Source organism: Sorex fumeus, unplaced genomic scaffold (genome assembly GCF_029834395.1).
Source record: "Sorex fumeus unplaced genomic scaffold, SorFum_2.1 ptg000041l, whole genome shotgun sequence".
NCBI classification, from domain to species: domain Eukaryota; kingdom Metazoa; phylum Chordata; class Mammalia; order Eulipotyphla; family Soricidae; genus Sorex; species Sorex fumeus.
Window position 1 is genome coordinate 5145496 of NW_026606098.1, and position 13676 is coordinate 5159171.

Here is a 13676-nt window from a genome sequence, read left to right on the forward strand (position 1 = left end):
GCCTTGATGCTTTAGTGAGTGTTCGCCTCAAGGTCATTGTCAGATTTGGTGGAAGCTCAAGATAGAGGAGATGGAGGGACAGGGAGGACGGAGCGGGCAGAGGGACAGAGAGATAGAGGGATGGAGGGATGGAGGGATGTCGGGGACAGTCCTTCCTTCGGTTCTGCGGGGCTGCAGCAACTGAGAGCCCACCCAGGCAGGGGTCTCGCTGTGCAGGAACTCATGCACTCCAGAACAGGCCTCCTCACGTCTTCAGGTCCCTCTGGAATGGAGAGTGATATGAGTCAGCCCTGGGCACCCATCCGTGCGGTCCCAGAATCTCGCCTCTGTGCCCTGCGTGCGTGTGGCGGGAGGGGCACCGAGGGAAGAGACACGGCCGCACGCATCTGCACGGCCACCTGCATCCACAGCTCCGTGGGGACCCTCCCCCAAGGAGTCAGAACAATTCAGATTAAACTGCAGGAGACAATGAGGGGGCAGTCAGGGCTGGTCATACAGGAGCTGACTCAGGGCGGGACCCTGGGGTGCCCCCAACTGACGCAGGGTGGAACTCTGGCCCAGACGCCCTCACAGATGGACCGCAGGGAGTGAGCACGGCCCTGAGCCATGGGGTCTTCCTGGGAGACCCGCAGGTGGGTGTCAGAGGCCCCGGGGTGGGAGAGGGTCTGCCTCCGGGCCCCCAAATGGAGGACAGGGACTCTCTCCCTGTGTGGCCAGAGAGCCATGAGTGTCCCCAAGCCCCAAGCCCTGGGGGCAGGGTCTGACTTTCAGGGTGCTGTGCCATTGGGGGGGGCAGCAGGAACTCCCAGAAACGAGCCTCAACCCTCCCTGTGCGACTGATGGCACCACCACCAGCAAATCCTAGAAGGCCCTTGGGGCAGAGCAGGGCTCACACTGGCAAATATTTGCCAAACGCCAGTGAGGTGGGAGGTGACACTCTCGGCCTGGCACCACCTCAACCCCCAGCACCCCGGTTACACCCACATCTGGCACTCCCTCCCCAGCCGAGCTCCCCGCCCCGCCCCTCCTGCGACATCACCCCCTCCAGGTGCCCTCGTCCCTGGCCCTCGCTGGGCATCATCCCGCGCGCCCCTCAGCCCAGCCTGCCGCCCCGCGGGCGCCCACCTCCATCTGCTCGTGGATCCAGTCCAGGAAAGCTGTGATGCGGGTGTAGACTCCGGGCTTGTTCACCTCGGCACAGCCGATACCGAAGCTTGTGGCCCCCACCAGCTTCCATACTCTCCTCTCCTGGCACACCAGGGGTCCCCCACTGTCCCCCTGCGGGTGGGAAGGAGCACTGGCACAGTGGGGAGGACCCTGCCCCTTCCCCTGACTCCCCACATCCCGCCTCGCACCCTGGGAGAGGGTCTCCACTCCAGCCCCCCGACTCCCGCCACCCCTAAAGCTCTCCCGGGCCCTGCCTCCCGCCGGGGACAGGGGCTCCCAGCTGCGTGCCCAGCAGGGTGGGGTCCGGGGGACCTATCTTGGGTAAACTTGTCCCACACCCTGAGTATTTGCTCTGGCCATGTCGGCCGGCCCACCTGGCAGCTGTCCACGCCGCCCTGCAGGTAGCCAGCGCACAGCATGGCCGGCGAGATGATGCCGCCGTACACGTCCCGGTGGTTGCACACCTTGTTGGCCAGCAGGGGCACAGCCGCGTGCTGGAGCGTGGGGGACGCGTCACCTGCAAGGGGCAGTGGCAGGGCCCTGTGGTGAGCGGGGTGGGGGGTACCCCATACTCTTTCCCATGCTCAGCAGGGGGTCCCGGGCCAGGGTGAGGGAAAGTGAGGTTCCCGGAGCTCAGCACAGGGGTGAGGAGGTGCCCGTGGCTGTGCTACGTCTCTGCCGGGGGCTCGGGCCTTCTTGCCAGGCCGGGGGTGCCGGGACCAGCTCAGGGGCCATGCCCAGCCCGGGGCCGGGGAAGCAACGCTGGAAGCCAGGCAGGGGTGCCTGGGTACGGGGGAAGGTGCCTCAGGGGTCATGGCACGAGACTGGGGGTGACTGATAAGAGGAGGGCTTGCAGAGGGGGCATCTTAGGGGGCCGTGTTGGAGAAGCCTGAGGGACAAGCTCCAGATGGACAGGCTCTGAGACATTCTAGACGGACTTAGACAAGACAGACTCAGACTTTCTAGAAAGCTCCAGAGAAGCAGCTCTGGAGACAGTGCCCAGAGGCCCCCCAAGGCCGCCCGCGGCCACTACCCCAGAGCCAGAGGGCGTCTGTACTGCCCCAGAGGGCACCACCTCCCCGTGGCTGGCAGCCGAGCACGTCCCAGCGGGGGCTCCCTGGATCTGTGCACTCCAGGCCCGACTGAGCCCCCAACTCTGCCCACAGCACGTGGGGCTGACAAGGAAGGCTTGTCTCATGGCTCACAAGGGACAGACTCAGAGTGAGGGGGATGCAGGAGTCAGGACTGCAAACCCCCATACCAGGGCAGGAGCCAAGCAGGGCCCTGATCCTGTCCACTGCCCCTCCAGGCCCCTCACGCACTGATGCTGAAGGCTGGGGTGCAGCCTCCTGGCCCTGTCACGGGCCCAGCCACTAGGCCCTCGCACCCAGCACCAGGAGAAGCCCCACCTGGACACGTGGGTCCAACACCCTGACCTGCACCCGGGGGCTGGGGGGACACGGGAGCTGACCTCCGTCCTCTGTGGCCCCCCAGCCCGATGTCCAGCATAGCGTCCCCTCGGGAAAGTCCTCCTCTGCGTTGGGCAGGCACACGGGCTGGATCATGGCTGGAATGGGTGGAATCAGGGGTAGGGGGGAGCAGTCAGGGGCACCCTGGCCCCCGGCTGCACCCATGGCCAAGGACGGGCCCTGCCCAGAGCCCCTGAGTCACGACACGGGGCCGAGGGGCCTGCTACACACGGCCGGGAGGGTGTCATCCCACCCAACTCCCATCTACACCACAGCTCCGTCCTTCCCAACCCCTGCCCCTCAGGGTCCACCCCCTGCCCCTGCCGCTCAATCCTAGGGCTTCTAGGGGACAGCACGGACACCTGCTGGCTGGGCAGTGAGTCAGTGTTACCCAGAGGGTCGACAGACCGGTTAGTGACCCATGGGGGACACTTTGGTCAGTGACCCATGAGGGACATTCCTGTCAGTGACCCGTGGGGGACACTCTGCTCCGTGACCCATGGGGGACACTCTGGTCCATGACCCATGGGGGGGACACTCCTTTCAGTGACCCCCACCAGATGGCCCTTGTCACCTTCCCAGTGTCCAGGGCAGCGCTAACCGGCCTCTGGAAGTCCGTTCGCTAGTGGCCCATTGCCGGCCCCAGCAGCCCAGCCGTGCCATCCCCGGCTCCCGTGCCCTGATCGTCAGCCCTGCAGCCCTGGCAGCTTCCTCCTGGCGGCTCCTCTGGGCTCTCCACACCCCTCATGGACAAGGCCTGGCCCTTGGAGATGCCCTCAGCCACTCTGGGAACGGGCGTCTCTGTGTCCTCCTGCCGGAGAGGCACCGCCCTGTCCACCCGCCTCGACTGAGAAGGTCTTCACCCAGCAACACCCGGCAGGCCACGAGGCCCCGGGGCCACCTGAGTGGGTCAGTCCCACCCCCGGGAACACGGAGGGAGATGCCGCCTTGGAGGAGGTGGACAGAACCGGACACCCTGAGCTAGCCGGGCCCGTGTCCACATCGGCCAACGCACCGCTGAAGGCCAGGGGCCCGGCCAACTTGAGGAGCGCGATGTCGTAGCCAAGCTTCTTGGGCTTGTACTTGCTGTGGTAGATGATCTTCTCCACCGGGTGGGATGGCGCCGGGCTGTCCAGGGACACCAGCCCCACCTGGACGGTCCAGGACTTGGGCTCATACAGGCTGCCAGGGACAGGCGAGGCAGGAGGGGTGACCGGGGGGTGGAGAGCACAGGCCACGTGGCAGCCCCCACTTCCCCCACGAGGCCAAGGGCTGAGTCTCAGCGGGAGAACGGCAGCCGGGCAGGCCTCGCCGCTGGTCAGCCTGTGACCCGTCCCCAGGGAGGCCCCGCCACACCCTCCTCCGCCCCCCTCCCCCAGCCCTTTGCCACACTCAGAACCTGTGGGGAGTCCCGCCAGCCCGCGCCCTCGGTCCCACTCACTCGTACACGCAGTGTGCAGCGGTGACCACCCAGGAGGGCGTGATGACGGAGCCCCCACACAGGTGCTGGCCCCGGAACTGCAGGCTGGCCTGCCACGGCCACTGTGCCAGCAAGGACGCGTTCCCGCCCACGATGCGGCCGCGGCCCAGCCTCAGGCCACAGGCTGTGGGAGAGAGAGCTGGGGCGCCCGCACATACCTGCACACGCCAGCACACGCTGCACACTCCTACACACACCTGCACACACATCCACACATACCCACACATGACCACACATGCCAGCACACGCCAAAACAAGCCTATACATGCTCACACATGCCTGCACACACCCACACACACCTGCAATGCCCACACATGCCCACACACCCACATACACCCACACATGCCTACACACACCAGCACATGCCCAGACACACCAGCATATGCTTGCACACACACATATGCACATACCCACACACGCCCACATACACCAGCATACACCTACACACACCAGCACATGCCTGTACATGCCAACACATGCCTGCACACACCCACGCATGCCAGCACACGCCTGCAAAGGCCAGCACATGCTCACACATACACACACACATGCATGCCAGCACACACCTGCACATGCCCACACACGCCCGCACATGCCTGCACACACTAGCACTAGCCCGCACATGCCTGCACTTGCCCACACATGCCTGTACACGCCCGCACACATCAGCATACACACGCTCACACATGCCTGCACATGCCAACACACACCCTCACACGCCCTACACAAGCCTGCACACTCCAGCACATGCCCACACACACTTGTACACACCAGCATACACCTGCACATACCCACACATGCCCACACACACCCACTCATGCCCACACATGCCCACTCATGCCCACACATGCCCATACACACACCCATCCCCATGTCCCACCGGCTGCGGGAGGGTGAACTAGGGGCCCCACACATGCCCACAGCACACAGCAACCACAGGTGAGAGGTCAAGGCCCTTGGGAGCACCCTCGGTGAGCCCAGGGTCTGAACTGGAGGGAGACGTTGGAATCACTCCACACCGTGAGCCCTCTCTCCAAAATGAGGGGCGAGGCTGCCTGGGGCACAGTGGGGGGGGATGGAGATGTGCCTGGGGACCCCACTGGCCAGCTGGCCCCACTCTGGCTCGGCTCTGACGCCTTCTGGGAAGCTCACCTGCACACGCCAGGGTCACCACACGGCCCGACGCACAGTCCTCCCTGCGGGACAGAGACGCCTGGCAGGGCTCACGCCACACGGGCACAGGGGTTCAGGCACCCGGGCACACAGGTACAAGGGCACCTGGGCTCATGAGCTCACAGGCTCACGGGCACCCAGCACCCAGTACCCAGCATCTGGACTCAGCACTTAGCACATTTCTCTCTTCTCTCTCTCCCTCTCCCTCTCTCTTTCTTCTCTCTCTCTTCCTCCCTCTCCTTTCCTCTCTTTCCCCCTCTCTTTCCCTCTCTCTCCCTCTCTCTTCCTCTCTCTCCCTCCCTCTCTCCCTCTCCCTCTCTCCTTTCTCTCCTCTCTCCCTCTCTCTCGCCCTCTCTCGCCCTCTCTCTCTCCTCTCTCTCTCCTCTCCGTCTCTCTCCCTCTCCCTCTCTCCCTCCTTCTCCCCTCTCTCCATTCCCTCCCTCTCTCCATCTCTCTCTCCCCTCTTGAGCCTGCTCCCGGAACCCACACACCACACACACCTCCCACCCTCCTCCAGCCCCATTTGTGGGCTTGGAGTCCGGCACGCGTCCCCCACTCCCACCCCACAGACCCGGCCGCTGCGCCCCCACCTGGCGTACACCGCGTGCTGCAGCGCCGTGACCTTTTCATCAGGCAGGAGGTGGTTGATGGAGGCAAAGTCCCCCCGGAAACGCTCCTCCAGCGCATCCACCCTGAGAGCCGCCGAGCTCACCGAGCTGCGGGCGGGAGCAGGTGGGCGTCCACTTGGCCCCACGGACCCCTGCCCCCCAGCCCCGCACAGCCCTGGGCACGGGGCGGTCCTGGGCGCCAGGCAGGCTGGCCCAGCACACGGCCGTGCAGGGTGGGAGAGGGAAAGACGTGCTGTCTCTGAGCCCCGGGGAGCCTGGGCAGGCAGGGGCAGCTGGAGCTCTCGGGGTGGGAACGAGGGCGGGGGGGGGGGGGACGGGGGCAGGCTGGTGAGACGAGGACGGGGACAGGGCAGGGAAGGGAACAGGGACAGGGACAGAGACGGGGGGCAAGCAGGGACAGGGATGGGGACGGGCACGTCTGCAGCGGACAGAGCAGCACCACTGACACCCTCAGGGGTCTCCCTCCACACAACACCCAGCCAGGGGGTGTCTGTGGACCCCGGCCCATCTGGGGCTTTGAGGGCCGTGTACTGAGCAGACCTGACACCCCCCCACACACATACCATAAAGACACCCCAATAGACACACCAACACACATACACACACCACACACACCCCAATACACACACCAACACACATACACACACCACACACACCCCAATACACACACCAACACACATACACACACCACACACACCCCAATACACACACCAACACACATACACACACCACACATATACCAACGCATACATACACCACACACACCAACACACATACATACACACCAGTACACACACATCAATACACACATCAACAAACAGATATACACACCACACACACCAATACACAAACCAACACACCCCAATACACACACCACATAGACACACATGTCACACACATACACACATATACACACACCACACATATACAATACCATACACACTCACAGACCACATACATACACACATCCAATACACACACCACACATACACAATAGTGCACACACACCAACACACATACACACACTACACACACCAACACACATACACACACCCCACATACACCAACACATACATACAACACACACACCAACACACATACATACACCAATACATACACACCAATACACATACCAACATACAGATATACACACCACACACACCCCAATACACACACCAACACACACCAATACACACACCACATACACCAATACACACACCAATACACACACAACACATATACATACACACCACACAGACATGCACACATCACACACACACATACACACACCATGCAGGTACACACACACCAATACATACACCAACACACATACACATACCACATAGACACACCTGTCACACACATACACACAAATACACACCACACATACACAATGCCACACACACTCACAGACCACATACATACACACATCCAATACACACACCACACATACACAATAGTGCACACACACAAACACACATCTCCAACACACACACGCACACACACACACCCCTACTGTCCTTGCTGAGCCCAGACCGGGGGTGGGTGGAGGGACCTGAGTGGCTGGGCCCGGGGACCCTGGGGCTGGAGACCCCGCGGTGGTACCTGGGGAAGCCGAGCTGGGCACAGGCCAGGTCCGCGTGTCGCTCTCTCCAGTCATCAGCGCACAGCGTCCTCCAGGCGGCGGCCGTGAACACCTGCAGCGCTGCGTGCCGGCCGCTCACCCGCACTGTGGCCAGGGGTCGGGGTCAGTGGCCAGCAGCCCCCCGGGACCCCTGGACCCCGCGAGACTCACCGCAGCGAAACTCGTCCTCCCCGTCCCGGCAGTCCCAGGTGCCGTCGCAGCGGGCGGCCAGCTCCACGCACCTGAACGACGACCTGCAGCGGTACTTCCCCGAGCAGTCGAAGTGCACTGGGGGCAGGGTCATGGGGTCACGGGGTCACAGGGCACGGGAGCTGCCACAGGGCCCTCATGGGGCGCCATGACACTCCTGAGGCCCTCATGACCCTGTGACATCACCTCCCATGGCCCCCGTGATGCCCCGTGTTATCCCTCGTGACCTCCGTGACCCCTGTGGCCCACATGGGGGTGACAGGGCACCCAGAGGGCGTGGTGCAGGGAGCACCCAGACCCCCACGGCCCTGGGTCTGCGTGAGTTGGAGCCGCAGTGAAGCTTCCCCCCGTCTCTCTCCTTGCTGGTTTCAGGGTCCTGGGGCGTGGGCTGCTGCCCCCTTCATGGACCTGAGCCGTGACTCAGGGGAATGAGATGCACGGAAGGTGAGGCGGACGGGGAAAACGCCCACTCTCCCTACCCCCAGCCGGCCCCTCTCGCTGGCCCTGGCCCCGGGCACTAGGCTGCCCAGGTTGTGTTACGGGGAGAAAGGAGGCTTGTCCCCGCACGTCACATGGTGGCTGGCTCTCTGCAGAGCCACCGCACCTGCCCAGCCCCACAAATGGCTCCTTGTCTCCCGCTCCCGCCCTGGGGCTCGGTTTCAGCAGCTGACCGGATCTTTAGCACACGGCCCCCTGACCAAGCCCCAGCCAGGCCCAGGGCTGGCCACACCGCACGGCCCCAGTGCTCCCTCCGTAATCAAGGCTGAGCTCCACATCGCGCTCATCAAAGTTTCAGGGCCTGCCGGTCCCGAGAGCCTCCTGAATAATGGATCACTCACCGCCCAGGCCGATGGCCAGCGCCAGGATCAGCGCAATGACCCCGATGACGAGGACTGGGAAGAATTTCAGGGGGAGCAGAGACAGGATCTGGGCGGCCACCGCATCTGCGTCTGGGGGAGGGAGGGGAGGGCCGGGCAGGCCCGCAGGGTCAAGGCAGGGCTCAGGGGCTGGGTGGCCCCCAGGGACACACACGGCCCAGATCCAGCTGTCTGGACCGGCCTGGACGTCACCCGGACCTTGACTGACAGACAGACAGACGGACGTCCTCCATGAATAGAAAGTGAGGGGGCCGTGATGATGGGTGTACGGCCCCCAGAGAGGAAAGGGGAAGGTGGAGGCGGGTGCGGGTGACCCCCCCAGCCGGGTACCCGCAGAGCCCCACAGAGAGGCCCTGCCTACACCCTGATTTCAGCTCTGTCACCTCCCAAAGGGACATTTCTCCCGTCTCACACCACTCGGGTTCAGAGACTCATGTGGGGGGCAACTGGGGCCCCAGCTCCCAAAGGTGACTCCCTGCAGCATGTGGGCACTGGAGCATGTGTGTCTGTACATATGTGTGGGCACGGGTGTGTCTGTATGGATGTGTGAGCATGGGGTGTGCGTGTGTGTGCGTGTGAGTGTTTGTGACACTGGGTTATGTGGGCACTGGGGTATGTGTGCATGTGAGTGTGTGTGACACTGGGGTGTGTCCGGGTGTGCGTCCCCTGGGAAAGCAGGTCTGTCCTGTCACGGCCTGTGTGAGAGGCCGGGCGAGAACTGAGGGGCTGTGCAGGGGTTACGGTATTTCCTCGCATAGGACCCGACTACATTCAGGCCCAGCACCACATGTGATCCCGAAGTGATCCCTGAGCACAGAGCCAGGAATAAACCCTGAGCACTGCCCAGTGTGGCCAAAAAACAAAAGACAAGAAAAAAATAAGGAAGGAAAGAAAGAGACAGGGAGAGAGAGGGAGGGAGGGAAGTAGGGAGGAAGGAAGGAAGGAAGGAAGGAAGGAAGGAAGGAAGGAAGGAAGGAGGGAGGGAGGGAGGGAGGGAGGGAGGGGGGGAGGGAGGGAAGGAAGGAAGGAAGGAAGGAAGGAAGGAAGGAAGGAAGGAGGGAGAGAGGGAAGGAAGGAAGGAAGGAAGGAAGGAAGGAAGGAAGGAGGGAGGGAGGGAGGGAGGGAGGGAGGGAGGGAAGGAAGGAGGGAGGGAGGGAGGGAGGGAGGGAGGGAAGGAAGGAAGGAAGGAAGGAAGGAAGGAAGGAAGGAAGGAAAGATGGAGGGAGGGAGAGAGGGAAGGAAGGAAGGAAGGAAGGAAGGAAGGAAGGAAGGAAGGAAAGATGGAGGGAGGGAGAGGGGGAAGGAAGGAAGGAAGGAAGGAAGGAAGGAAGGAAGGAAGGAAGGAGGGAAGGAGAGAGGGAAGGAGAGAAGGAAGGAAGGAAGGAAGGAAGGATGGATGGAGGGAGAGAGGGAAGGAAGGAAGGAAGGAAGGAAGGAAGGAAGGAAGGAAGGAAGGGAGGGAGGGAGGGAGGGAGGGAGGGAGGGGAGAGGGAGGGAGGGAGGGAGGGAGGGAAGGAAGGAAGGAAGGAAGGAAGGGAGGAGGGAAGGGAGGAGGGAAGGGAGGGAAGGAAGGAAGGAAGAAAGGAAGGAAGGAGGGAAGGAAGGAAGGAAGGAAGGAAGGAAGGAAGGAAGGAAGGAAGGAGGGAAGTAGGGAGGGAAGAAAAGAAGGAAGGGAGGGAGGGAGGGAAGGAAAGAGGGGAGGGAGGGAGGAAGGAAGGGAGAGAGGGAGTGAGGGAGAGAGGAAGGAAGGAAGGAAGGAAGGAAGGAAGGAAGGAAGGAAGGGAGGGAGATTTGGGCTCTCCCCACTCTAGTCTCTGCAGCCACAATCAGTGTTCCCAGGCACTCCCATGCTCCTCCCTGGGCAGTGCTCCCCCACTGTGGGCAGTGCTCCCATGCATCCCTCGGCTCAGAGGGGCACCTCTGAGTAAGGACCATCTCTGCAGTCAGAGAGAATGGGGGGGGCGGATGCGCTCATGCCACATCCTGCATATTCTGGGGACACGTGGTATCAGGGGGTAACCCCAAATGCCTAGCAAGTGCCCAGCCCCGAGTGCACAGAAACGCAGAGCCCCTGCAGGGGAGAGGAGGCGTGGGCACCTCCATCTCCCAGACGGACAAGCAGCAGCACGAGAGGTGCCGCCCGCTGCTACGTCACACTGGAGACGGGTACTCAAAGGCCTGACCGTGGCCAGAACCAGCCTGCCCGGGAGGGGGTCCCTCGGGGCCCTCAGAGAAAGTCTGCAACGGGGCTGATGAGGACACCAGGCCCGGCGGCCCCTCCTTAAGTGCCAGGGGCTGGTTTTAAGCCCTGGGGGCCGCAGCAGTTCCCTCTGCATGCAGGCAGTCAGTGGCCAGGGCCTCGTGTTCCAATAAAGTTTCACGTATAAAAACAGACACTGGGGCCGGAGAGACAGCACAGCCGGGCGGGCGTTAGCCTGCATGCGGCTGACTCGGGCCCAATGCCTGACGTGCCAGGACCCTCAAGCACCACCAGGAGTGATTCCTGAGTGCAGAGCCAGGAGCAACCCCTGAGCATCACCGGGTGTGACCCAAAAAGCAAAATAATAATAATAATAATAATAATAATAATAAAATTAAATTAAAATATATAAAAATAAAAACGAGCCCTTCGGGCCAGATCTGGCAGGAGCCACAGGTTGCTTGCCTGGAAGAAAACTCCACTGTGTGATGCGGCAGGAAGGTGAGTATGATAACTGATTTTTGCTTTTGTTTTGGTGGGGCTCAGCACCCACTGAGGATCACTCCTGCTGGTCTCAGGGAGCCCTTGAGGGGTGCTGAGGGCTGGGCCCAGGTGGCCGCACGCAAGGCAGGCACCCTGCCCGCGGTCCTGCCTCCCCAGACCCCGGAGCAGGGCACTGTCAGGTTTAGAGAAAAGCTTCAGAGCAGCGTGAGCAGCCGACAGCTCTTGCATGGGAAGCGGGCGCGCGGTGGGCGGGGCAGCCCCTCTGCAGGGAACTGCAGTGAACAGTGACGCTTGTTTTTGAACTGTTTTTTTGAAGTGAAGTGCTTGCTTCACTCAGCAGGAAAAGGGTCTGTCCACATCTGCTCCTTCCCACTACCCAGAGGGAGCCGCGAGAGTGATCCCGCACAAGCCAGGGGGCTGGGGAGGGGGGCGCAGCCTGCTCCCCTCGAGGGCCCCAGACACGCTTCTGCAGGGTGGACAGCAAGGACGAGGCCTGTGGCCACGTGTATCCTGGCCGCGGGGGCATCAGAGCAGAGGAACGCCCACCTCGGGGAGCTTCAGGAAGACGAGAACAGACCCACAAGTGGGGTGGGGTCCCAGAGCCACGAAAGGCCAGGCTGGGCTCATTGCAGCACACGCGCTGTCCCCACCAGTTTCCGGACCTCTGCTTGGAGCCTGAAATCATCCTAGGGATTTAGACTCCCAGGGGCCAGAGAGGTGGTTCAGTGGGCAGGGCTCTGCACACCACTAACCCAGGTTCCATCCCCGGCACCCCTTGTGGTCCCCAAAGCCCTAGGGGGAGTGATTACTGCTCACAGAGCCAGGAGTCAGCCCTGAGCATAGAACCAGGAGTCAACCCTGAGTACAGAGCCAGAAGTCAGTGATTAGCAGAGTCGGGAGTGAGCCCTGAGCACAGAGCCAGGAGTCATCCCTGATCACAGAGCCAGGAGTGATCCCTGAGCACTGACACAGGAGTAAGCCCTGAGCACAGAGCCGGGAGTCAGCCCTGAGCACAGAGCCGGGAGGCAGCCCTGAGCACAGAGCCGGGAGGCAGCCCTAAACACAGAATCAGGAGGCAGCCCTGAGCACAGAGCCAGGAGTCAGCCCTGAGCACAGAGCCGGGAGTGAGCCCCAAGCACAGAGCCGGGAGTGATCCCCGAGCACAGAGGCAGGAGTCAGCCCCGGGCACAGAGGCAGGAGTCAGCCCTGAGCACAGAACCAGGAGGCAGCCCTGAGCACAGAGCTGGGAGTCAGCCCTAACCACTGCTCCGTCAGGCTCGAAACAAACAGAGCAAAGGAACCCCTAGGCAATGCAGCTCCAGCCTTTCTGCTCGAATGTTTGTTTGGGTCGGCGGGTTCAGGCTCACTCCCCGCCCTGTGCCCAGGGCTCTGTGCCCGCCCCTCTGTCCCTCTCCAGCCCTCTGGTGTCTGAGAACCGGCTCTGCGAGGTCCCCGTGCCAGCCCAGCAGACGAGTCCAGGGTCCTGACCCCACAGTTCCCCATGACAGTGGGTGGGGGGGGGCTTCCCAGGAGACCCCTGGGTGGACAGACCTTCCGGGCTCCGCCATCCTGAGTGTCCAGGGCCCAGTCACGGAGCAGCGCACTCTCCCACCCGCCAGGAGGACACCCGCCCACCTCAGATCCTAACTGAGGGGTGGGTGCTCGCCGGGACGGCCCATGCGCCCGTTTTCTGGGGGCACGTCCTGAGGCCCTAGGAGATTCTCTAGCCAGGCCCTGCCCGCCAGCTCCCTGGGGCAGCTACAGCCCCCACAGGGACCCACAGCAGAGGTTTCTCCCAGGGACCCACCCGGAGCCAGCCAGGGAAGCCCCCTCTAGGCCCCCGCCCTAGGGACCCCGGGGCCTCCCGGACTCTGTTCACGTTGTCGGGGCCCGGCTCTGGCCTACCTGCAGCCACGGGGCCTATCTTCAGATCGTCCAGCCCGAAAAGTGACCGGAAGGAGAAGGGGGCTTCCGCAGCAGGAGGGTCACTCTCCCCCATGGTGACGACTTCAGGGCCTCTGAGATGCGGCTCCACCTCCTCCTGCACCTCCTTTCCCGAAGAGCAGGGAACGTCCCGTTACTCCAGGGAAAATGTCCCTGTCACCCCAGCAAGAACGTCCTCGTCACACAAGGGACCCTGGCCCAGCCCCTCACGAGCATCAGGAACGGCGGCCAGAACCTCCCGTGTTTCTGAGGGCAGAGCCCATGGTCAGCCCCAAGGATGCTGTGTGGCCACTAACCCCGTTCCCGTGGCCCTAGAGCTCATCCTCGGAGCCTTCGATGTCACCATCAGCACCGACACCCGGGCCGCCCAGCCGTCTCCTCGGCCTATCCCATGACTC

General features: G+C 62.6%; 1 protein-coding gene across 2 annotated transcripts; it reads right to left on the reverse strand.

Moving 5' to 3' along the window:
- Positions 1-244: 244 nt before the first annotated feature.
- TMPRSS3 (transmembrane serine protease 3) lies at positions 245-13360 on the reverse strand. Of its 2 annotated transcripts, XM_056119587.1 has the most exons (13): positions 13240-13348; positions 8592-8702; positions 7714-7830; positions 7524-7647; positions 5880-6005; positions 5269-5312; positions 4078-4240; positions 3652-3818; positions 2639-2734; positions 1888-1890; positions 1542-1684; positions 1126-1278; positions 245-262 (listed from the first exon to the last, which is right to left on the reverse strand). In XM_056119587.1, exons 1-13 carry the CDS (start codon positions 13331-13333, stop codon positions 245-247), a joined length of 1359 nt encoding a protein of 452 aa, XP_055975562.1. In that variant the 5' UTR covers positions 13334-13348. The 2 variants fall into 2 exon arrangements, with proteins under 2 accessions (XP_055975562.1, XP_055975563.1); XM_056119588.1 differs by lacking the exon at positions 1888-1890 and having other exon boundaries at positions 13240-13360.
- Positions 13361-13676: the final 316 nt, after the last annotated feature.

Coding starts and splice junctions, on each gene's coding strand:
- TMPRSS3 (XM_056119587.1), bottom strand. CDS start 13,333: ATGGGGGAGAGTGACCCTCCTGCTGCGGAAGCCCCCTTCTCCTTCCGG. Junction 4,241..5,268: donor GGTGACCCTGGCGTGTGCAG/GTGAGCTTCCCA, acceptor TCTCTCCCACAG/CCTGTGGCCTGAGGCTGGGC. Junction 2,735..3,651: donor CGGGCCCCTGGCCTTCAGCG/GTGCGTTGGCCG, acceptor CACCCATTCCAG/CCATGATCCAGCCCGTGTGC.